General features: G+C 38.3%; 1 protein-coding gene across 1 annotated transcript in view; it reads left to right on the top strand.

The window, feature by feature from the left end:
• The window catches only part of LOC140234038 (multifunctional protein CAD-like), a 56,003-nt gene extending 29,758 nt beyond the window's left edge, over positions 1 to 26,245 (top strand). Inside the window, exons 22-39 of the mRNA XM_072314120.1 lie at positions 420 to 602; positions 1,785 to 1,889; positions 2,507 to 2,758; positions 3,369 to 3,617; positions 3,987 to 4,151; positions 4,593 to 4,724; positions 5,396 to 5,597; positions 6,021 to 6,136; positions 15,189 to 15,404; positions 16,568 to 16,790; positions 17,768 to 17,973; positions 19,285 to 19,362; positions 19,567 to 19,708; positions 19,947 to 20,143; positions 20,656 to 20,811; positions 21,211 to 21,312; positions 22,149 to 22,243; positions 22,792 to 26,245. Coding sequence (XP_072170221.1) covers positions 420 to 602; positions 1,785 to 1,889; positions 2,507 to 2,758; positions 3,369 to 3,617; positions 3,987 to 4,151; positions 4,593 to 4,724; positions 5,396 to 5,597; positions 6,021 to 6,136; positions 15,189 to 15,404; positions 16,568 to 16,790; positions 17,768 to 17,973; positions 19,285 to 19,362; positions 19,567 to 19,708; positions 19,947 to 20,143; positions 20,656 to 20,811; positions 21,211 to 21,312; positions 22,149 to 22,243; positions 22,792 to 22,894 — 2,922 coding nt within the window. The 3' untranslated portion in view covers positions 22,895 to 26,245. The remainder of the gene's footprint in view (positions 1 to 419; positions 603 to 1,784; positions 1,890 to 2,506; positions 2,759 to 3,368; positions 3,618 to 3,986; positions 4,152 to 4,592; positions 4,725 to 5,395; positions 5,598 to 6,020; positions 6,137 to 15,188; positions 15,405 to 16,567; positions 16,791 to 17,767; positions 17,974 to 19,284; positions 19,363 to 19,566; positions 19,709 to 19,946; positions 20,144 to 20,655; positions 20,812 to 21,210; positions 21,313 to 22,148; positions 22,244 to 22,791) is intronic.
• The last annotated feature ends 215 nt before the right edge of the window (positions 26,246 to 26,460 follow it).

The following is a 26,460-nucleotide window of genomic DNA, read 5'->3' on the forward strand; positions in this document are numbered from 1 at the left end:
CAATAACAGCTGTCTATCATGCACTATCATGGCTTACACAAGTAACCATGGATGATTATTTCAGAATCTGGCCTTCCTACCTAATAAAAACTATTGGCAGTATCATTATTTATATTCTGAATGTGTACAGAGTATCAGTAATATTTCAGCACAAAACTGGCCTCTGATATTGATATTTTTTTCATTCAACACTATGTGAAATACCTGATATTAATTTTTTTTTTTCATTCAACATTGTGAAACATTTTAAGGCACTTATAAGGTTTTTGTTATGGTAAATTGGGATGTCACGATTGAGAAGACGTTGTTTAGTTGATTTAAAGATAGAGTTTGTAGGTGAGCTAATATCTATGTATATATCAGAAGTATGAAAGATACAGTGTTATTATCATTTCTCTTGTTATTAACCTTCTTTCCAGGTTCCCCAGTTCTCATTCTCCCGTCTGGCAGGTGCTGATATGCTCCTGGGAGTAGAGATGGCCAGCACAGGTGAGGTGGCGTGCTTCGGTGAGGACCGCTATGAGGCCTACCTCAAGGCAATGATCAGCACTGGCTTTAGGATTCCCAAGAACAACATCCTCCTCTCCATTGGCAGCTACAAAGTAGGTGCAATCTTGCCTGCCTCATAGGACCATGTGACAACCCAGTTGAAAAATTTCTTTGATTCATTGGGCTTTCTTTCTTTCTGCTCAATCTGATTTTTTTTTTTTTCTTTAGAATATAAACTTTACAGACCAGGCTTTTGAATTTCAGGCAAATGTGGCCCTGCATCTCAAAACCAACAAAAAGTCGCTAAACATGGATTTTTAGTTAAGATTCTGAAAGACCAGACTCTAAGCTTTAAAATGATGTATAACTCAATTTAAATGGACTCCCCTAACCTGTCTAAATATTGGAAAGAAAGCACACACTCTTGAAAAATGTGACCTGAGAAAAGAGGCTCTGAAGTACAGGGTCTATTCAAACGCTTAATCTTTACCAAGCTGTGCTAGCAGTGTGATGAAAGGGACAAAACACAGGATGTAAACCGCTGGAGCAACAACAATAAAGAGATTATTAGATTAAGCTGAAATTGAGCATGCTCCATTAACACATTCTGTCCATGAAGAATGCCAACTTTCAAAGCAGTATCATTATCCTTTCAGAAGTTACAAGAGTTGAAAAGAGTTAAAGAGTTGAAGAGTTGAAAGGCCTCTAAGACATACCTGATCATTCTACTCTCCACCCAAAATGGGTTGTAGAAAAACTGCTGAAAACATACTTTCCCATTCATGTTATGATCCCAAAAGTAGGAATGATGTAGAAGGATAGCTCTTTCAGAAAAACTCAAGATTGACTTGGTTGACCCATTTCACCTTTTTCAGTCCTCGCGTGAAATCAAGGGGTGCGACTTTTTGTTGGTTTTGTGATGCACGGTCACAAATAGACTGAATCCTTCATTTCTCTCACACTGAGTTTACAGGGGTAGGATCACATGGAGTTTGCTGTCCTCTGTCTTTGTTCATTCAGGTTGTGGTGAGGTCTATTACCTCCAGATGTTTATCGAGATGTTCTCATATTTGGTCGGATAGAAGGATGTCACAAGGCAATATATCAAGCAGAATAGATGTAATGAAGGGAGAGAGCACTACCTCAGCATGAAAACTTGTTTAATCTTATGATGCACTGTAAACATGGCAACTGAAACTATACTGCAAGGAACATTATCTTCATCACGATTTCTCAAGGATTGTTGATTTCGACTGGGACAACCATTGCTATGCCACTCATTTTAATATGCTCAGGGCAAGATGGAACTCCTCAATGCTGTGCGTACCCTTGCAAACATGAACTACAAACTCTATGCAAGCATGGGAACAGCCGACTTCTACAATGAACATGGAATTAAGGTAAGAATAATTTACTAGCAACTAGACATGATAAGAGTGAAAAACTTTACAGTTATTGTACAAGATTCTAATCAGACTTACCCTTGTGTGTTGTGGCCATTGTACAATGTTAAATTCTCCCAAAGTTTTTATTTTTGAATAATCACATTGTAATATAATAGTATAAATAGTTAGTAAACCCAGGAATCACATCTGATATTGAAAATAACACATTTTTGTCAGTTAGGGCCTATGATCGTGGCCTAAAAACCTTGATAAAACATATTTAGTTATATTTTGTGCATTCGGTCACAAACTTACAAGACATGTTACCAAAAGTATTTACCTTTATAAATAGACTGACTTAAAATGATGATATTGATTTATAAAGCACAGAACCTATGTACATGTGTTCTTCTGTGCTGCAATGGCTCCTGAAATACTTGAAAATACTGAACAGTTAAATTTAAAAAAAAAAAAAAAAAAAATTGAGCCTTGATTTAAAGACTGCTACAGTTGAAGATTTCCTGATTTTGAATGGTAAGTTATTCCACAGTTTTGGAGCTGCACAGTCAAATGCTGTCATTCGAGCCGTGATGACAAGAATGATAGCCATTGCCTTGACATTCTTCCTCCAGATCCAACCTGTTGACTGGCCCTTTGAGGAGGAAAATGGAGAGCAGAAACGTGCCAATGGCAGCGAGCCTCTCAGCATGCTGGATTACCTGGCTGAAAAACACTTTGACATGGTCATTAACCTTCCAATGAGGAACAGTGGGGCACGCAGGGCATCCTCTTTCATCACCCGTGGTTACCGTACCCGACGTATGGCCATCGACAAGGAGATTCCCCTCATCACTGACGTCAAGAAGGCTAAGATGTTTGTCGAGGTGAGTCAAACTTGCCCAGGTAAAAAGTGAGAGTGACTCGTATTTGAACTTGCTAAGTCCTGATATTATCATTGTTATAATTTAGGGCCTAGATACCAGTGTCAATGACACCCAGAGCAGGGAAGTAGTTTTCGAAGTGGCACATATATTGTGAAACAAGATTCAAAATGTTCTCAGCGATAGCATTGTATTTTTAGAGAATAAATATTTTACAGAATACTTCATGAGACAAATTTCATAGTGAATAACATCTCATGTAGCTGCAGGGCTCTAACAACTAAAGCAGATTAACTTTTAACCTTGTGTACATGATGTACTATTATTGTGAAGTACAGTGGACTCCCGTTATAACGAAGTCCTCGGGACCGGCAGTTTTCTTTCGTTATAACGAAATTTCGTTATAACCGAATGAATAAACAATAAAAATACATAGAGTTGATAATGTTGTGGCCCTAAATTTTATTTCGTTGTAACCAGAATTTCGTTATAACCGTGTTCGTTATAACGGGAGTGCACTGTACAAGTAAATTCCTAGGGCTCCAAACTTGACTTATCTGCTTACAAAAATTTTGTGCTGAAATGAAGAACTCTTTGTGTGTCCTGTGTGAAGGCTCTGCGTCGTATTGGAGGTGCCCCTCGACTGAAGACACACATTGACTGTCTGACCTCTAATCGCATGGTACGCCTGCCAGGCCTCATCGACGTCCATGTCCACCTGAGGGAACCTGGTGCAACCCACAAGGAAGACTTTGCCTCCGGTACAGCAGCTGCCTTGGCTGGTGGCATCACGCTGGTTGGAGCCATGCCTAACACCTCACCTTCAATCACTGACATGTCCTCATTCCAGCTCATCAAGAAGGTGAGATTTTGCTGCTGGGTGCAAGTCTGTTCATTAATGACAAGCTTACTTTAGCATGGCAAAGTCTGTAATTATAGAACTAAGCAGAAGCATCACCAGGAAAATTGAGAGAGTGCAAGATTCATGATAATGTTTCTATTAAATACAGTAATCACACTTACCATCTATCATATTCACAAGATTCATGCAAGGTAACTCATATTCCCATCAGCAATAGTAGTGTGTGATGAAATTATGACTAAACTCATCTGCAATCGGAAAATCCTGCTATAAATGTTGTTAATGTGCAGTGATAGATAATTGTAGGTTACTTTAGGTGAAAGTCTGGCATTGTTTTAGAAAGTTTTCAATCATTTTCATTTGACACAGCTTGCTAAGCTTGGAGCACGATGTGACTATGCCCTCTATGTTGGAGCAGGACCAGACAACTTCAATGAGCTGCCACTCATTGGCAATGCAGCCATGGGAATGAAGATGTACCTGAATGAGACATTCACCTCCCTCAGACTGGATGATGTGACGACATGGATCGAGGTTTGTCTTCTATTTTTAGCAACTCGCTGTATTCCATATGTTTGATGTGTAGATAGCTTTGGAATGTGAGATCAACCCATTTCGTAGTCGTGTTTAACACACCCTGTTGACAGTCTATTTTACCTGTCTTGACCAACTTCAGCCAGTTTTTCTCCAATTATGTGCACTGAAAATGTCACAAGAACTTTTCAGTAAACTCTAGACTATTCCTCCCCAAAGTAGCAACTTGTTGCGAAGTTTTGCTAGAATATTCTTGGCAAATATGAGTCTGTGCTGCCAATTATGTAGAAAATAGTCCTCAAGAAATTATATTCTGTACAATGTTTGCTCAGTGTGAACATTTCATTTTGTACATGATTACATTCAGAGAAATAAACTAGAAATGAGTAAGTTGAACGAAGGAATAATCTCGTGAGAACTTTTGTATTCTTGCTTCAACAGCACCTGCAGAGTTGGCCTCGTCACCTACCCATTGTGTGCCATGCTGAGGGTAGGACCACTGCAGCTATTCTATTCATTGCTAACTCCTTGCAGAGGCCTGTCCACATTGCACATGTGGCCAGGAGGGAAGAGGTAAGGCAGTAAATATATTACATACATGTCTTTTAGCTGAAAAAATGACTGGGTTCATTGTTGGAGCATTGACGGTATGCAGTGGTAGTGAACACCTCGATCTAGGCAGTCTGTTTTCTTTCTTTCTTTTTTTTCACCATATTCAAGAGTCTTAGTAAGCCTATCCTTGTAATTAGTGTCATAATATGTAGTGCCATGATTTGATACTGAAACAAGTATTGTTTGATTTTATATTGATACTTGCTTAAGTTCACTGTAATCTACTGATACGTCTATATCATGAAATTTTACCGGGTAATAGCTAGTAGGTGATGTCCAGTCTGAAATGCAGTTGTCCCAAGGATGAAGTTGTGGATAGGTCAGCATGCCATCATATGACACCTAATATTCTCTGTTTGCCAAAACCCTCTGAGGATGTGGTCCTCTGTGAGACATTCATTCAGTTTGTGTCCAGGATTAGAGCATGCAAATATTTTATTATTGCAAACAGTAGCAGAAAGAAAATGATGAAGTTGACAAGAATATGTACATGTTGTCTTATTTCAAGTGTAAATCTGAAGATGTGTAGGATATATTCTTAGGTTATGTTAGATGTGTTACTCTGCCATCAAATCATGTTTTTCATGTTTGAGTTTGATGACCGTTGGACACTCTTCCATCCTTAAACCCAGATTGAAGTGATTCGCATGGCTAAAGAGTCTGGCATGCAGGTGACCTGTGAAGTGACCCCTCACCACCTCTTCTTGACCGAGGATGACCTGGAGGTCATTGGTCAAGCCAGGGGTCAGGTCAGGCCTTGCCTGGTGACAGCTGATGATCAACAGGCACTGTGGGATAACTTGGACATCATTGACTGCTTTGCAACAGACCATGGTGAGATACCAAGAATATTCTTGTAGAAGACATTTAAGTATGCTTCATTTCATCATTCTTTGTTCATCTATGACCACATGTAGATTTCTGTGGTATGTTATTTGTTTTAGACCTGTGAGCACAAGTTCTGAAGTAGAACTTATGAAACTAATTCAGAAAATGTGAGACATTGAAGTCTGACATTGAAGAAGTCTGCCATGAAGATAGAAGAAGGACCATGTTGAACTGTTCCAGTATAATGTAGATCACACATGTTTTCTTCCAGGTGTTTTTAACTTTCATACCATATCAATGGAGCCCCCCTCCCCCCCCCCCCCCCAACTCTCACCCCAAAGGATAAAAAATCTCATGAAACAATTTGTTTACACATATGGATGTATATATCGACTTCCATACATCGTCATGGTATCTTGCTGCCTCCAGCCCCTCATACATTGGAAGAGAAGAACAGTGAGAAGGCCCCACCTGGCTTCCCTGGACTGGAGACCATGCTTCCCCTCCTCCTTACAGCTGTCAATGAGGGCAGACTCACCATCGAGGTGAGGAAAATAACTATCTCTACATCCAAGATGGGTGGACATGTGTATTAATGTACGCATAAAAAATATATGAAAATATCCCAAAATATTACATGTCACTTATTGACTGCATGGTGAAGTCTTGTTTAACATGTTATGTCAAAGAACTATGCCAGCCACATGTAGATGCGCTTACTCTGCTACACTTCAGACAAATAACATAAACCTAATCTGAATCATAATGTATCATATTTTGCAATTTTGGAAATGAGGTTAAAGCCTGTTAAAAATGAAAACACTCTAACATTCATGTAATTATGATCGCAGCTTTTCCTGTGTAGTCTAGACGAATATACAAAGTTAGGAGTGTAGTCAAACTAATTGTGTTTCAAAAGGCCTTTGATGCCCTTTGTATGTCACTTTTCCATTGTATTTCTGCAGCCAGATGTTCTGAAGCACAAGATGTTTTGGCATCAGGTCCTAAGTTGAGCATCAGACAGCTAATGCTGTTAAATTTCCATCCTTGGAAAGGTTGTAAATTGCTGTGGATTAAAATTTGTGAAGGAAGCATTATATAGAACTAGACTTGGAATTTGTCAACACTGACAAATTAGGTGATCCGCTCTATTCGGAAATCAGTGATATTGAGTCCTGATCCCAATAGGCATGACCATACAGGTTTCATCTATGTTTAGGGACATTGGCCGTGTGATGTTTGGATTCTCATTTAGAAAAGGGAGTCAGATCTGCCATCTTTGGTACCAAATTCCGTATACACTATAACGAAGATACAGAATGAAGTATATTTGACCTTTGACCCCACTTTGCACGCCCAAGATGGCATCTGAGCAAAAAGTGGTTATTTTGTGAAATGATTCTTGCGACACCATCTATACGTGTGCAAAACATGGCAAAGGTAGGACAGATATTCACCAAGATATAGGATGAAACATTTATGACCTTTGACCCTAATTTACCTGTCTTACAGTGTCTGATGAAGTAGTTGTTATTATTTTATGAAATGGTTTACTTGAAATGGACTAAACATGTGCAAAATATGGAGGTTAAAGGGTGTTTTTCTTGAGCTATTGCAAAGAAAGTCAGAGAAAGGAAGACAGGGCTCCCGACATTGAAGCTAAGCGTCAATTTCAACCAGGTTTTTGGACGTAATCTGGACTTCCAATAAAAAATGGAGCGCATGAACGGTAGCCCAAAGTCTCAGCTGCAACATATCAAAATCTGGGAGAAATTCATCGAAGGATAAATTAGCTAGTGCTCAATAAAGACAGTCATGTCATTTTTCATTTCAAGAAAAAATGTACTCCCGTACTAAAGAGATAATACCTCATTTGCACAGCCAAAATGGCGTCCGACCAAAGCGTCATTATTTTACAAAATGATCCACTTATCGAGGTCCATGTGTGTGCAAAATATGAGGGTGATACCATATGCACTAATGAGATTACAGAATAAAGTATATTTGACCTCTGACCCCACTTTACACAGCCAAGATGGCATCTGAGCAAAAAGTTGTTATTTTGTGAAATGATTCTTGCAACATGGTCATTACGTGTGCAAAATGTGGGAAAGGTAAGACATGTATTCACGGAGATACAGGATTAAACACTTTTGACCTTTGACCCTAATTTACCTACCCAGGATGGTGTCGGAGGAAGTAGTTGTTATTGTATGAAATGATGTTCATGACATGAACTAAACATGTGCAAAATATGGGGTTGATAGGACTTGTTGTTCTTGATCTATTGCACAGAAAGTGGAAGAAAGAAAAATAAAGAAACAGTTTAGGTATTGTATAGAAATTTGAAGGAGAAGAATAAGAAAATCAGAAAAACATAAAGTTAGGAAGGGAGAGAGGAAGTAGTTGTTATTGTATGAAATGATGTTCATGACATGAACTAAACATGTGCAAAATATGGGGTTGATAGGACTTGTTGTTCTTGATCTATTGCACAGAAAGTGGAAGAAAGAAAAATAAAGAAACAGTTTAGGTATTGTATAGAAATTTGAAGGAGAAGAATAAAAAAAATCAGAAAAAGATAAAGTTGGAAGGGAGAATAAGACTAACTAAAGAAAAGAAGGAAAAAAAGTGTTTAAAAAAGAGCAAAAGAATTGGCAGGGATGAGCCTCGAACCTGGAACTTATAGATTAAAAGTCGGATGCGATATCCACTGAGTTATTTCATCCCCCATAGGCTCTGTGTATTAAGCAAAATGACGCTACATTGAAGCCAAGTGCCAATTTCAACCAAGTTTTTCGACGTGATCCCGAAGTTGTATAAAAAAACGGAGGGCACACTCCCAAAGTCTCCGCTACAACATATTAAAATCTGGGAGAAATTCACCGAAGGAAAAGTGAGCTAGTGCTCGAAAAAGATAGTCGTGTCAATTTTCATTTCCAGAAAAACTGCACTCCCATAGAGATAACACGTAAACTGGTCAAATTTGACAAGGTTTCTTTCAATCCATTTTTATGAGATGATGACGTCATCCAATCAAAATTTTGATATTACATTAATGAAAGAGCATTTAATAAATATGCAACATTCTGAAATCTGGGTGAAAATCGGCAAAGGATAAGTGAGATACGTTTGAGTGAACTTGAAATTTGATGACGTCATTTTGAAAATTTACTCTTTTTTTTTATTTTATCAAGAAATTTGATATCTTTTAATCATTTTTCCAGCATCGCCAACCCATGAAATGACATGTACAACTCATCAGCTTTTAGAATATGTTAAGAAAATGGGGGGTTACCGTCCATCCTGACAAGTAAAAGCAGATTTAAAATTGGTGGTTTTTTGGCATAGTTGCACTGTATATCGCCTTTGACGCGCACGCGCGGAATTTCAACTTTGACGGGCCCGTATGACATCATATTGACTCGGATTGACATGAAACTTGGCAGAATTATTCCTTCACATTTTAGACATCCGATCCATGTCAAAAAACGGGGAATTTCCATTGTATATGAGCTGCGCGTGGGTATATGTGCACGCGCGTACGCGTCTGTCCATTTTTTTCAGTTTTTCAAAAAATGCTCCAAATGATTTGAAACGTGTGCAAAAAAATTTCAAGCTCAATTGGAGCATGTCAACATTTCAACGTGCGCGTACGTTTTAAGTGTAAACATGAAATTTGAGAATATGAGAAGAAAGAGGTTGACTTGAACTATATGAGATGTAAATTTCATTGAGAAATTTTATTCCATTAGTGAGATATGAATGAAGATGTGATTTCATATAATGACGCCATAGTGACGTCACGGTCGACCAATCACAATAATGATATATTAAATCTGTCGTCTTTGAGATTTGATACATATATGGTATAAGTTCGAAATTGATAGTCGAAGAACTTTTCGAGTTAACCTCTGCACAACTTTTGGGGAGAAATCAAGAAGAAGAATAAATCCGTACAGATACAGAAGGTGATCCAAGAGGATACTCGGATCACCTAATTAGAATATTCAGTAGACAAGTATATATTGAATATAGGTATTAATACATGTGTAAGTCTACATATTTCTTCTACTTTCACATATGTGTGGCGCTCCGTCGGAATGAGTCAAAAGTCGCAAAAAATGAAATCGTAGTTATGACTATAAGTGAATTCTACAGACTCTAAGCTTTACACTGATATGTAATACAACTCATTTCGACATCCCTATAGATCATAAAAACGAATATTAACCACGTTTGTTATGTCAGTTGATTTTCTAAATAACGGAGAAAATCGCTCTCAAAGTTCAGGCTATGTTCATGGCCACAACCTGTTTCTTTCACGGGACGAAACAATAAAACTGTCCTGCTTAGCGACGGCGTTTACGCTCCATCGCACGCACTACCGTATAAGGCGATAGCTTGGGTATGTAAGATAATCAACCAATCGCAGGACAGGTCTATCATTAACGATTCTGACCAATACGGCAGCCCGAATGTAAACTTCGGCGCGTTTGTGTCCGTGCCGCTGCCGCCGCATGAATGAGTCGGTACGCGTTGTGTGCCGGCTCCGTTGTGGTTTGCCGCAAGTTTTTAACTCACAAACAATAGGAAACAGTAGAAAGAAAAGAAGGCACGCAATGCGTCTTACGAGAAGCGTCTTTTAGCGAGGGCGTTGATCGCTTCCATTCTCCCCCCATGTTGTTGTCAATGGAAACTAAAGAGGATGCGTTTAGCAAGTACCAATACCTAAATAGAACCTGAGAACCTATTGTAGGCGGGCACGCAATGCGTCTTACGAGAAGCGTCTTTTAGCGAGGGCGTTCATCGCTTCCATTCTCCTCCCATGTTGTTGTCAATGGAAACTAAAGAGGATGCGTTTAGCAAGTACCAATACCTATTAAACAGAACCTGAGAACCTATTCTAAGCGGGGGTTCAAAAGACAGCATCGGTAGAAAAAGTCAATGAAGTTTATTAACGATAGTCGTCTTTTGAGATCGTGTTCTTTGCGTGTACTTAAAACCCTCAAATTACACACATGGTCGTAATGTTGCAGAGCATCAAAAACTGCTTTCGCGTCTTTTCTGCTGCAGCTGTATACAGCCGTAACATTATGAATTCCCACCATATTAAAGGCACATTTCCTTTATAGGCGTTGCGTGCACAGTAATTATCGCTTATCACGCTTGCCAATGCTGCACGTATTACACGTATCAGAAGCAAAGGTTGATGTAGGCTTGACAGCTCAAGTTGGGTTTACAATGATTCTCAGTCACTTTTCTAATAGCATAGCATATAAAAAACAACTAACTTGCATAGCTTAAGCGGAATTATTTTTTTTTACATCACATGTGCAGTTACAATCTTTCTGCGTTTGAGAAGTGGATCATAAATAATAATACTGAAAAATATTCGGAATTAATACTTAGGCCTTCTTCACTTCGTTTTGTGTTCACAAACCTTATCAGAAAAAAAAAAAAGATTGCTTGATTACTTTCGGGTAAAGAACTACCGGAAAGGAACCGCATTTAATTTTCTTGTTAACGAACCTAAGCTAATAGCAAACCATATTTCATTGTGTGATTAACGAACCTCAGAATAATCAATTGTATTACCCCCCTCCCCCAAGGAAAAAAAAAAAAAGCATTTCAATGTCATGCGTTGTCAATAGCGATAAAAGGCCCGTTTTTATTTCGTAGTGTGTCTCAGTACTCCTGTGCTTATTTCTAAGGATGTGCCTCTCTTAATGATTGCGATTGATGTTCAACTATTTCTTTCACGCGAGCTTGAACAGGAAGAAGCTAAATTTCAGGCAAGGAGACGAGTTTTCTTCCATGAGATGCAATCATTAAGACACATCTATTCACGAAAGTTGTGTGCTTGCTTATGTGCTAAAGAATTGTGTCCATTACATGAATCAGGCACTATACAAAACGGTTGAAATCTACTGAAAGTCGAACTTCGTTTTGTTTTTTGTTTTTTGTTCAATTTCATTTCAATTTTAAGCGGGGATAGACTAGAAATTAGTTTGTCTATACTGGCAGGATACATTACAGTTTTCCAGTACATGCTCCGCATTTAAACAGTCGCCATATTTTCGTGGTCAGAATCAGCTAATGGACACGTGATATATTATAAAGATGAAAATAGAAAACAACGAACACGCCATAGTATGTACAAACATTATGAACTTCAATGAATTAAACTTACCTGTGATATTCTGCATAAAAAACAAGCACGCCGATTAAATGATTTAATATAATTAATAGAGCACACAGCGATATCATGCATGGCAGATCAAATCAAGTTCAATTGGTGAGAAAGCTAAATGAAGTTAAAAAGTTGACTTCTTTTCGTTTCTCTTTCAATTCATGAAAACAGAATTACATTGTATATCTATTGAAGAGGATTGTCTCTGTTGCGAACGATCGCCATATATAGCACTGTTAGTCTCCTGCGCAAATCCGAATCCCTAAATACTTTGATTTTTGCTTGATAATGTAATAACCCTGCTTATAATTTCATAAAGGACTCGCAAATTCAAAGTTTCAAACCGTATACTAAAACATTATATTGTATACAGTGTATTTCAAAAAACATTTTGAATGCGTTGCGTGTTAGCATGTTAATAGCACCAATCTGCCTTTTATTTTCCGTACGTAAAGCGCACAAAAACGTAACCAAATGTTACAAAATACAGTGAAATGCATTGTACGGCGTGGTACTATCATTAGAAGTATATCCCATTCCTTATTACTTTTATTTGCTTGAACCAAACCATGTGTCATTTTCGTAGCGACATCACTAGGAATTAGAATGTATGAAGATAATCGTTACTCATTTTTTTTTGCGCTACTATTATAGCATTTACATTTTCCAACTTTTATTGACATGCAGTACTATGTTACTGTATTGTTACGATAACGAATGTTGATTATGAATTCAAAGACTGGTTTATTAATCGAACTACAAAGGTAATAGCTGTTTTGAAAGTAGTTCGATACGGTAAGTTCAAAACGCGATCGAAGTCATTGTCATAGGGGGAACTGATAGCTCTAGAAAACTTGTTTAGGCTAGTAAAGATTGCCGTATAGGCAATCTTTGTAGAAAGTTTTGACTTAGGCCGTCTTTTGAGTATTTTGAGAAATTTAATAAAGAATTATTTGTTTTGATTATGTCAAGAATTAGTTTGAACTATGAGAATAAAAAGGCGCGGTTACCCAAACAATGTCGTAGTTCGATTAGACAGTCATGATTGGTAAAGTGAATTCATGACTTCACTAATCCTTACTGAATTGATGATCACTTCTGTAAACCATCAGTTATCGTTATGTCTTGTAATCGTAGTCAAAATTCTTTTGAGCGATGAGACGAAAACCAACAAACAAAATGCCGTGTATCATCGCTCGAGATTCCAACATTTGGCGTCACCCGACCAACAATAAGTGACAAATCATGGAATATTATGTTGTGGGATAGCAGACTGTGTTACGATTTTTAAATGTTTCGAGCAATTGTTTTTTAAAAAAAAGAGAGAAAATCAGGCAAAGTTCAAGAAATTAGAAAAAAGCACGTAAATGCAGGCAATCATGTTTGATAATCAAAGTAAGAGATTACAATCGGCCGTGCGGATGTATATGATTGCCTTATTTACATGTCTGATTTCTGTAAACTATGTGATATTTAAATTTAAGTTCCCTTCCCTCCTTGATAGAAGTTTTGTTGGGTTTTCGCTATAGGCATTTATTAGGAAACGCTGTAAAAACGACAACAAATGCCTACTATACATCCAAAGATGACCTATACATACATGAAACACAAAAAAAAATCTCTACGTTCTGATATAAATCAACTGTTTGTTTGTTTGTTTGTTTGTTTGTTTGTTTTGAATTACCATGGTCTTTGTCGGGGGAAAGATGAAGAAAAGTAGTAGAGTGTATCACTCTCAAATCCGGATGATTGCGATAAGTGTGTATCCCCGCCCTTTCTATACAGGTAAACGATTTAAGCTTGGTATGCTATTATAAAAGCCTGCATGTGTCACGCGAAAGAACTGATTCCGTGATCACTTTTAGCCTTTCATAAAATTCACGTTTTAAGATGGTAACGATAGCTTGTAGGAGATAGAGTAAGTTAGCGTCACTGACTGTGGTTCTGAACACAAAAGGAGACTGAAAAATTCCTTTACAAATTAGAAGACATAATGCCGATCCTCCAACACTGTTGCCCCATTCCGTCACTGATTCTGCTATCAATGGCGAAGAAAGAATACTGGTTGCGTGATTATCCACCCCTTGATAGCAGGAAGTTTACCTTTCATTGTTTAAGGCTTCGTTGATGCGGGGTTTACTCGGATACAAGGCGTGAACATTGCCGTCCGAGTTCTTTCATTCGAAATTCCTCAGAATACGCAATTCAATGGGCAATTAGCGCTGCTACTTGGCAAAGCTGTTAGCCAACCCAATTCTTTGCAGACTTGACCTCTCATATGTCAGCTACACGCAATACACGGCAAACAGCTATCATTACAAACATTCTGATTAAAAAACAAAACAAAATGAAGAAGCACACTTTTGAGTAGCGACACAGCTTTCTGTCCCTTTCTCAAATAGGTCCTACTTCTAAAAAATACACAGATGACTAGAGTCGAATATCGTCCAAAGGGAACACGAGCTATCTGGGCATTAATAATGTTTGTCTTCCGATTTCTCTCCATGCCGTCACGGCCCAAACCATCATAAGAAATAAGGCAATAAGTTTCATTAACCAGGGAAATAATAGTACGCATTTTTATCATACATTTGGCGAATTATCACACAAATTGTCGACTTTATAAAAACGAAAATAATTGACAACTTAGGCCCTACTATATCTCCAGAGATGAACTTTAAACAGCAAGTCACATACCAGGGAACGAAAGTTATGATTATTTGAACAAATTCATTAATGAGGCCAATTAATAACCGTTGTAAAAGTACACACACGCATAAAAAGGTTTCGAGTTCGATAATTATGTGATCATTGTATTAGCTCATAGATAAAGTATCATAAATTTTGCGTGATCGTTCGTTGGAATTATTTTTTTTTTCAGTGCGATTTGTGCGTCATGTCAATCACCACTCATTGAAATGGAGTGCATGTATCAAACGAAACTCGCTGGTCATGCAATCAATAGCCTTGGTCAGCTCACTATTATTGCGTAATTCTATAGCCCTCGCCGCTTGGCCGCCGACGCCGCCGCGCGCACCATGCTTTGTTTTGTCTTCAAAGGGGTCAAGAGCAATGCCTCATTAGCATACACCCTAGCAACGGAGGCGGAGTCTCGATCTGGCAAGAACAATAGGTGCGAAACGCAACGCAAAGGCGAGCGTTCGAAAAAAATGTAACCGAAAAAAATTGTCTCAGAAAAACGGTGATTTGAGACACTTGTACTCATTTTCACACGCTGAAATTTTCTGTACAAACAGATAAAACATAAAGGAATCAAAATCCGTCATAAAAAAATTTTGACCCGAGTAGTGCTTCCCCTTCATTTTCGGCTCATTACGGGAAAACTCCCCGTGCGACTTATGACTCATTTTGTCGGAGCGCCACACATATCATCTCTTCTTCAGGATATCATCACTCGTCTACACACCAACCCAAGACGCATCTTTAGCCTCCCAGAGCAGAAGGATACCTATGTGGATGTTGATCTGGACCAGACCTGGGTTATCCCATCCGCCATGGCTCACACCAAGAGCAAGTGGACCCCGTTTGAAGGGCGTAGAGTCAAGGGAGCAGTCAGGAGAGTGGTGCTGCGAGGTGAAGTGGCGTATGTGGATGGACAGGTAACTCAACTTCCTGCATTGCTTTGATAAAGGATCTTCTGATGCCGTGGCTCTCAACCTTTTTCAACCCGAGGCCCACTTTAGCGCTTAATTTTTTTTTCTTTTAGTACCAGTGAAATTGAATACAGATCTCTTCTATTTCATTTTTGTCGAGCCTACCGGAGGTGAGTGGAGACTAAGGGATCGCCTGTGGCGTCTGTCCATCCGTCGTCCGTCCGTTCGTCGTCTGTCAGTAACGCTACAAAAACTTCAATAACTATTTACTCTAGGCTTCAATTGCAATCAAACTTCGAGGGAAGAGGGGTCATACAAAGTTTCACATTTTACCATATATGAAGGTCACCTCAAGGTCAAAGCTCACAGGCAGGGGTCAATGAACTGTAGGGCCCAATGATAAGTTTTTATGGTGCATTTCTATTATGGGTCATAACTTTTGATCCATAACTCCATTTGTGACCAAACTTGGATGGTAGATGTCCCTTGGGGAGTGGATGGTCACCACAAGGTCAATGGTCACAAGCATGGGTCAACAAACTTTTAGAGCCCAATGTTAAGTTTTTATGGCGCGTTTCTATTATGGGTCATAACTTTTGATCCATAGGTCAGTTTGTGACTAAACTTGGATGGTAGATGTCCCTTTGGGAGTGGATGGTCACCACAAGGTCAAAGGTCACAAGCAGGGGTCAACAAACTTTAAGGGCCCAATGTTAAGTTTTTATGGCACATTTCTTTTTTGCCATAAATTTTTACCCTTTTATATCTCTTTTTATCTGTTATATCTCTTTTTTTTAATCTGTTGTATCCCATTTACGTACAATTTCTCGTACGCGAATGGGCAAGACACATTATGGCACTTGCCTTGTTGATTGATATCATGTCCCACCTGCTAGACCTTTCCAGCCCACTCTTTAAGAAGCAGGGTTCGAACGGATATGTGAAAAACAATTCAACTTGCATATTTTCCTATGTCATGAGTTTAAGTCATGGTTAGAGTTGCTAGAATTGTAATTATGTGAAATTATCCATGTGATGCTCCAATGACTTAGCAGAGGGGACATTAAACATTTTGTCATACAGGTATTCTAAAATTGATAAGGGGATTTAGGTTACTGTCAGCTGATGAAGGAGCCAACATTCTGTCTCCCATTCTCTCTGATTTACAGGTTGTGGTATCCCCAGGGTATGGCAGAGATGTACGCCTCATGCCCGATGGCATTCCCCAGCCTGCACCCCTTTCTGTGCAGATCACACCAAACCCTCAGCCTTCCTCCAGACCTGCCTCACGCCCCTCCTCACGCCCCTCATCCCCCCACCGTATTGGTAGGGATGGAGAGACCAGGTTCCAGCTTCCACCCAGGGTTCACAGAGTGTCAGAGAGCATGTATGGTAGGTACCTTTTTAAGTTTTCCTCTTAATAGAATACTGGAGCTTTCTGTGCTACATTGTGTGGAAAGTGATCATCTTCTGCACTGTCACGTTGCTGTACTCTACAACAACATAAACCCTTATAAAAGAGAAATGACTTGATGCTCTCTTAGAAAAAAGAAAAGGGGCGGAGTGTGTGTGTTACAATCATGTATTCATTAGCACAGAACACAAATGGTCATTGCATCATCTATTTCAGAGACAGAAAGTTTGATATGTGACTAAGGCCTGGTGGCACTTGGCTTTAACCCTTTCAGGACGGTTTGATTTTGCTATTTAATACACATATCCCATGGACATCTGCCCGAGCATACTTGGGACTCGTCCTCAGTAGGTTAAAATGTAGCTACACAGCATACGGCTATGATTTGTTCAGTCCGTGGACCATGTGGCTGAGTCCGTACGTGTTAAAATCTAGAAAAAAAAAAACTTTGACTCTTGCACCTCTGCGTTTGAAGCTTTTATAGGCAATATGTGGCTATAATTTGGCTTTGGTAAGTCAACTGCTGTAGTAGCCAAGCTTCACTGACCATGGTGCATAAAAACAGTAATCCTTGTATAGTGTACATGTAATTGTATTTCATTTGATGAAGGATTACATTATAGAAACAGATTGATCTTTGTATTGTGTGCTCATAGGAATAGTTTGTACATTGTTTTCTTTGGTGGCAGGTGGGTTTGTAGAGAAGTGCATTGGGGTTTGTATAGTGATCACCAATTATTACTACTCCAGTGAAGGATATTTAGTTATCAGGAAGCATAATTTCTTCTGAATTCAGTCACAGAAGAAAAAAGGCCCCACATCTGCAGCAGTAAACAAGGATGCTCATTTGGTACATGGCCATTGAATGATTCTTCCTAGAAAGCAATCTCTGATCACATGGATACCCACATCAGGCACTAGGATAACAAGTACATTGTTTTCTCCATTGGTACAGACTCTAACTTGATGTCACCGCCTGTGGTTCCTTCTGGGAGTGGACGTGCTGGTTTCTACACCTCCCCTCAGGGGGCCGTTTCCCCGTACTCCCATGGCGATGCACCCCCACTCACTCCCCTCCAACCAGCTCCCACTCTCACTACATCAGGGCACTCTTTGGCTGGAAAGCACATCCTGAGTGCAGCTCAGATGACCAAGGAACAGGTGAATCTTACACTCTTATGATCTCTTATCAAACTCAGTGGAATCTGACTTACAGAATTATGATGGTTTAGAGACCCAAGTATATGACATTGCTTTATGTATGTATATTCTTGTTGTGAAGCGAAAGAAATGGGAATTGTAATTGGTTTGTGTGAATATTTTATGCAGCACATTTGTGTAGAGTTGACTTTTTTTCTCTCTACTGTCTGCTCATTTGCTGTGTTTAATGCATATGTATCGTGAAGTTTCACAGATGTGCACAATGATGTGTGTCACATGATATACTGTGAAACAAGAAACATTAGTGGCATGAATCTTTAGCAAATTGGAGCCAACAGCCTCTTTTTTTTTTTTTCTTTTTTTTTAAATGTTGGCATATCACTACTGGCGTTCACTGCATTGTGTAGACAAACACATTCACGTGCATTTTATTTTCATGACGCTTTTGCTTCTCGTGAAATTCACCAAAAAAAAAATCAAAACAAAGCAATTGTGGTTTCACAGTAATTATGGAAAATCAGGTTTTTTGTTTTGGGGTTTTTTTTACATGTTGGAAGAACACTTAGTGGCAATAATTGATTTTGATAGAAAATTGTCTGTGCATTTTTGTGTGACACCCTTATTAAGTGTTAGGTAGGGTGCTGTTTACATATCCTCTTTTGTTAACATTGAATGGATTATTAGTTCGTAACCTGTCATGTGTTTATGTACTGTAAAGCGAAGATTATATACATCAATGCCTTTCAGACAAACTATGCTGAGGAGATATTTAGATAAATTTTGATTAGTTGCAAGCCTCTGTTTACATCCACCTTCTGTCCAGTGCTTGGTAGATTCAACTCATTGTGTCTCATGTTCACACTGACTATTGCTACAAGCTCTGAACATTTTCATTTAAAGTCATATTTTACTAAAGAATTTCAGGTGAAAAAAATCTGTTGTGGGGAGATATTGCATAAAGATTCCACTCTGATGTTTTTATAACTTACGTTGATTTTTTGCACTATGTCAAGAAAATGTATTACTTAACAGTGGACTCCAAGTATCCAGAGCCAAGTACAACTTATTCATCCTCTAGCAAAAAGAAAAATTTGGATTAAAAACATACAAGCGAACAAACACAAAAGTAGCTGAATGGAATGTGTCTTTGTGTGCTGCATGTTGTCATACATGTCCACATTGTTTCATATTAATTGTAGAAAAAGATGGATTGGGCATGTAATTGTAGACTAAAGCTGTCTTGTTTAGTTGGTCTACCAAAAATGCCTGGATTCCTTGTTGACTAGATCTATTACTTCTTCTTTTCCATAGCTTCATTATCTCTTCAATGTGGCCCACAACATGCGTATGAGTGTACAGAAAGATAAGGTCCTGGACCCTGTGCTGAGGGTAAGTTTGACTGGTTTCTACACAGGAAAATATTGTTTATCATCAGATATTTGTTCAAGCAATGATGTTTGATAAAGTCAGGTTTCCATATTAAACTTTCATTCAAATTGTCTGTTTACACTATCAGGAATACACACTTTAAAATCCACAAATATGACAGTGTTACTAACCCAAATCATGTTGGTATTTATGGTGTGTGTTCAGGGCAAGGTGATCAGTCTCATGTTCTATGAAGCCAGCACCCGCACTGCAAGTTCCTTTGTGGCCGCCATGCAGCGCCTTGGAGGTAGTGTAATCCACTTCAATGCCAGCACATCATCACACCAGAAAGGAGAAAGTTTAGCAGGTAAGGGCAGTCTCCTTGGTCGTGTTAGCTGCCTTTCTCACATTTTGTCAGTCTGTTTTCAGTCAATGTAGTGCACGATAGCTCCTCACAAGCAAACCAAGCTTTTGTAAGCCATCTTTTTTTTTCTTTTGCAAGCCCTTTTTTTTTTTTTTTTTTTTTTTGTGGACCAGGTATATATTGTACTCTATGAAACCGTGCAGATTAGTTCATATGTTCTCACATATTCCTCTACATAAAGATACTGTTCAAATGATGGCAAGCTATTCAGACGCTTTGGTCATTCGCCATTCTGAGCCTGGGAAAGTGGAAGCATCAGCCAAGGTGTGTCGTAAGCCAGTCATCAATGCTGGAGACGGGGTGGGGGAGCACCCAACACAGGCCCTCCTGGATGTCTTCACTATCCGAGAAGAAATCGGCACAGTCAACAACCTGACTGTATGTATAACAAAGGATCAATCTCCCCTCAAACTGACTGTTTTAACTATACATCTTCTTTTTTTTTTATGTTCAATGCAGTATATTGTTTAAACATAAATGAGAGTATGTAAGTGGTGACTCCTTTTTTATTGTTTTTGTTTTGTTTTGTTTTGTTTTTTGTCTTCTTTTTTTTTAATCATGGGAAGGGGGATTGGTGTAATGTTCTCATATAATGCATTTTGTGACTGTCATTCATGATAATGATATCATGTTATGTGTTTTGCTCTGTTTGCTCTGTTTGACTCAGTGATGCCTGAAGTGCTGTCAAGGAAAAAGAAAATTAGACAGGAACTGTGTTTCTACCTGTATATAGAATGTTATTTTTTTATGAAAGATTTGGTATATACTGTACATGAGTGTGTTTCTAGACTCAATTGACATTAAATGAAGGGTGTGTCTTGTACCTTGTGTGTCCAAGTTGTAACAGTGGTTGTTTAAGTACTTGATGTTTTACTAATCTTCCTCTTCAGGTCACCATGGTAGGAGACCTAAAGCATGGAAGGACAGTGCACTCCCTGGCCCGCCTTCTCACCCTCTACAAAGTCAGTCTGCGCTATGTCTCTGTGGACAGCCTGAAGATGCCTCAGAATATCCGAGACTATGTAGCCTCCAGGGGAATCCCCCAGGTGAGTTTCAAGGGAAAGCATTTGCAGAATTTTTCCAGTTTTTGGTTATATTTGGAGTCAAGTTTTCTGGTGTGGTTTTGAGCTGCAATGCGATTTTTTATCATGTAGAAGTAGTTAAAAAGAACATTGATTAAAGTGTAATTTTGTCTTATGTGTGTTATATCTGCTTTCATGTGCATTTTGTTACTAGAATGAAACCACTTCTTTTCTTCTATTTTCAATCTTGCATGGGAGAAGGGAGTGAGGCTGGGAACGAGACCAATTAAAATGGGTGAACCATTTCCCGGTAAACCAAAGCTTCATTGTATTTTGGTAAAATCCTGTAGGACATCTTGTCTTTCATTGACTTTGTGTTTATAATGCTAATGACCCGACCTGGTTGACATTTGACCCCTGTAGGAGGAGTTCTCTAGCCTGGAGGAGGCCCTACCAGACACAGATGTCCTCTACATGACCAGAGTACAGCGAGAGAGATTCCACAGTGAAGAGGAGTATGAGAAGGTCAGCCAAGCTACCCTAAGATGGGATGATTATGATGATGCTACTGCAGGGTGCTACATAACTTTTTTTTACCACTTGCTCAGTCGGGAAAGCAGATTTTTCAAATTGTTGCAGAACACTTGCTGGAACATTAATTTTACTGGCCCGAAAAGAAAGTCCAATAATAAAGAAAATGTTAGAGAAAATCACTACTATAAGTCAAGGGCTTAATGAAACACAATCATTTGAATGTACATCACACTTTAGAGTAACAAACTTGGTTCGATCAAGAGTTGGTGTTATATTGCATTGGGGCTTCTTCTTGTAAATTAAACATGTGTTGGAAAGTTGCTGAAATGAAATTTTAGTGCATTGCATCATGAAACAGTCATTATCATTGGACTTCTGTGTGATCAATTTTGTGGGCTTATATGGAGGAAAAAGTGAGAAAAGCGTGGCTTCAAACCTTTTCTCATTGTTCCAAAACACTTGCCCAACTTTGATTTTTACTTGCCCTTGGCAGTCAGGCAAGTGCTTATGAAGCACCCTGCTATTGATTCTAATGATTTCGGTCTTAATGATGGCGATGGTGTTTTCAATTATGAGGATGACGATGGTGATGATATAGATTGTGAGATCACTGTGGTCATCATGCCAGACTTTGTTTAATTATTGTTTATGCCATTTTGTAAGTGGCAGCTCTCGTATCTTTGTCATTGGTGATATTGCAATGTAGTAACTACACCTACCATAGGAACGTAAGAGATAATCAAATTCTGTACAACATAGGCATGGTTATAAGAAGCACAGTATTGACTGCCCATTGTCTGTCTGTCTCTCTCTCTCTCCTGTTTTAGTGTAATAATCGCATGGTCCTCACTCCTCACATCATGACCAAGGCTAAAGAGAAGATGGTGGTTCTTCATCCATTGCCCAGGGTTAATGAAATCAGGTGAGTTCAAAACTTCACCCATGACAGACTGCAGTATTTTTTTACTTCAAAGGTTATGTATGATTTGCCTTATATTTAACAATGATTGTGACCTTTCCTTATTTATTTATTTTTTTTTATTTTTTTTTTTTATGTGATCATCATGTTCATTGCCTGGTAAATGTCACACTGTTGACTTGTGGAATGGCCTACCATTATTGGTATATGCTTGTGTATGCAGTTTAACCTGTAGCATGCTCTATGATGTGTGAAAAGAAATGTTTAGTATCTTTTTAGTATCTTATCCAATGCTTTCATGTATTGTGTCATTACTTACAACTAACTGCCTTTTGAGTAGGCTTGGATGAGGGCTGGGGACATTTTACACTGTCACCAATTACACTCACTACATTCTCCTACTGATAGTTTGTGCATTAGATCAACAAAATCTGCCACTTCCATGTTTATCAGTATACCATGGTGACTGTCAGTGAGGATGGACAACATTTCTGACCATAGAGTTAGAGTGTAATTTTTGCATGGTCTGACTTTCTCTTCTTCTTTGACAGTCCTGCTGTGGACTCTGACCCCCGAGCAGCATACTTCAGACAGGCAGAGTGTGGCATGTATGTCAGAATGGCTCTTCTGGCCATGGTGCTTGGCAGAGCGTAGTCACTGGGGTGCTTCTCTATGAGCCGACTTGAAAGGTTTCATCCTTCCAGCGCCTGGTGTATGAATGGCAGACGGAACACATAGTCTCAATGGCAAGTGTAGCACTTGACCTGGTTCTGAATTTTTTTGTCTCTGTCTCTGTCTGTTTTCTTCCTGTGATGGTGCTCTTTATTCATGGATTGTCCTTGTCCTACTGTAGCCCCCTCTAAAAGTCTAGATTTCTTGTGACTCCACAATTACTGATATATTTTCATTATAAGTATGGGACCATTCTTGTGTGGAATGGGTCAAAGAATGAATCTTTACAACTTTCCATGTAAGATTGATGGAGACTCACTCTGAGTGAAGAACTTATAGGTTGTCTGTATGATTGGACAGATATTGAAACACAGTATATGCATTACACCAGTATTGTTTATTCGTGGAACCAGTGTGTACATTTTTGTATCTTGATATACATACGTTATAACTTTTTGTTCAGGTGGCTGAAAGATTAAATTGAAATATGGAAGATGTTACAGTGTGGTGGAGAGGTAATGATGTTTTGATATATTCAAAGGGATTTGAAATCAGTATGGTGTATTACTGGTGAAAAAGAATTGCACTAGCTAGTGGAGAGGGTCTTGTTAAGTAAGGTATATCACATTCATTTTTATGTCATTACATGCTATTTTGTACTGAAGGAAAATTTCAGTTGCACTCAATGAAACTATATGATTTCTCACAAATTTTGTAGCTAATCATCGCTTTCCATTTGTTATGTGTGAATGGAAATTTGGATCATAAGCTTAACAAAATTCAAGTGACAGTTTGACTTTCGTGATATCATTCAAGCAAGAGTCCTATGTAAGTATGACCCATGTATTGTACTTTCTGAAGCCATGATTTGTCTGTCTAATGATGTTGTTCTAGGAATGCTCGTAGTTGTGTGTATAGATTAAGATACCCAAGTACATTCAGACAGGATCCAAGAAAATGGGTAAACTAAATTATTGGATCACAACTTTTGAGATGAAGCAGATAAGATGAGCAAAGAGCCTCACAGCTGAATAGAGAGGATCCTTCATGCTGTCAAATTTTACATACAGGGTAAAGGCAGAAATATGTATTATCTGCCTTAATTTGTTTGCTTTTGTTTACTTGCTTTTTTTTTTTGTAATTTCTTGATGGTGTTTATAGCTTATGGCCTGGAAATCTGTCAGATTTTTGGCCAGTTTTCTCTTAAGGGCTGTGTAATTATTCTTGATTTGAAGTTACTGCGATACTTTGCATGCAATCAGAGGCCAAGCCCTGTGTGTGTATCATGTGAATAACCAATATGAGTCAGTCGATATAATCGTTTGTTGAGTGTGTAATTGTGTATGTATAAAGCTGAACATCATTGCCTGTGGAATGATACAATGTTCCCAAGAATGTTTACATAAATGTTGTAGAAGAGAAAACATGAAGAGTGTATGCTTTGAGTTTGTGAAGAATGTGTCTTTAATCTGGACTTACGAGATAAAATTATTAATATTATAGTAATTCAATTTGGACAAATATAGTGAAACAACATTGGCCTTGCTGTACTTAATACGTGAGTTATCAAAGGAAGATCTCTTCTTGTCCTCACCCCCACCCACTCGGACACATGATGTAATGCATCTTGTCGCACAAATTTCTACAAGTACAATTTGTATGTGTACCATACAATCAAGTCATGTCAGTTATTAGTCATAGGTCAAGACATCCACAATCAATCTTTAATTTTGAAGGAGAAAAACTTCACGTTAACCAGATTGCAACGCTAAATTCACTACTGTATTGAATTACATGGTGTAGGAATGCCATGCTGTATCTTTTTGTGTTGATTTTATGTTTACAAACCATAAATAACATGGAACAAGATTGATACATGTACTTTCATATACTGTAATTTTGTTGACCTAATTACGTTTGTTTCTCTTACCTATTAACAGCTTCTTCTTCTTGATTTTGCAAGTTGTTGGTTTTTTGGGGGGTTTTTGTTTTGTTTTTTTGACAAAGTGTGTACAGATGATTTTCAGGATGTACTGTACAATATTATGGTATGACATAATCACATTTGACAATGTCTGTCTCTTTTGGGTTCAGGCACACATTCGTTTATTTTGTCTTGTATCCTAGGCCTTTTTTGATTTGCTGAAGAAGGTTGCCACAGAAGAGTGAAGGATGTTGGGCTCAAGTTGGCAAAATCATGGACAATGTATCCTCATTTGTGGTGTTTATCGGAGAGCCTGTTATTTTGAATTGTAGAGGTTGCCACAACGATTCTCTTGCTTTCTTTTCTATGGAAGCTCTAATGCTTGGTGTACACATATTTTCAGACATGAGTCTTTTTGACCCACTTTGACCCACTTAGATCCACAAGAGGTGAAGATGGGGAACAAGACATCTGACAATATTGTATTGACTCATAATATACCAGTACTCATCGCAGTGAATCTTGTTATTTGTATGTGCAAGTAACAAGTATGGCCATTCACAGGTAAATCACTGATCTGAATGCATGAAAGGAGCAGAGAGAAACTGGGGTGGAGGAGGAGGAGGGGGAAGATGGGCATGATGGCACTGGGGTGTGCTAATCCAAGAATACAAGAATTTTATTTTGAAGCTTTTTTGTGTGTGTGTTTTTATCAAAGGATACAGGGCACAAAGACGCACAAATAATTTTTGAATGAAAAGGTTGTATTACATTACATACATTGTATAACACTTTGCACATGTTTATCTTATGTTTGTGCTTGCTTATTCCTTCTCTTCCCAGTAATAGTTGCATCATTAAAACAAAGTGTACATCATAATAGAGCATGCACCGCTTTAGCTGGAAATCGTTGACATGTGCTATTATATATGTATATATATTTTTTTTTTTTCATGTATTTCCTGCTTCACCTTTTGAAAGAGTTGATTAGGTTTATCCATTCTAATTTCCTCAACTACTTGTCAAAGACAAGACAGGAATAGACAACATGTACATGTACAAATGGGAAGAGTTGTCGGGTGGACTTAGCAACACTGCAGGGTATAATAACCTGAAAGCATTTTTGTTCAAATATTTTCTTTTGCCTGCGTTTGAAGTGTGTATCAACATGATTTACATCATAATAATTGCACTGTCAAATTTTATGTGTAATCTTAAGTTATACCTAAAATTATGTCAAATACGGTGCACTAATCTTGCATTTCTGCTGTCAGGCTATCTCTGGTAATGCTTATGTCAGACATTATGGTGTCATGTAAGAAGATGACACCATAATGTATGTTAAACTCTCTGCCTCTCTAAATATGTCTATAAGACGGTGCTGGAATAAAATTTGTGTGAAAAAAAAAGATGGAGACCTGGTTCTGTGATTCCTAGCTCTGTGTACAAGAAGTGATAACTGCTTAGGTTAATTGCTCCCATTTTTATACTATCAAATAGGATCGTAAACATTTTGAAATTTCCACAGAATTTCACATTGCATATACATGTAGGCCTACAATATACTACATTGTAAGTTTTACACATTTGTACCAGAGAATTGTGACATGATGATATACAATTT

This window comes from Diadema setosum, chromosome 10 (assembly GCF_964275005.1).
Source record: "Diadema setosum chromosome 10, eeDiaSeto1, whole genome shotgun sequence".
In the NCBI taxonomy this organism is placed as follows: domain Eukaryota; kingdom Metazoa; phylum Echinodermata; class Echinoidea; order Diadematoida; family Diadematidae; genus Diadema; species Diadema setosum.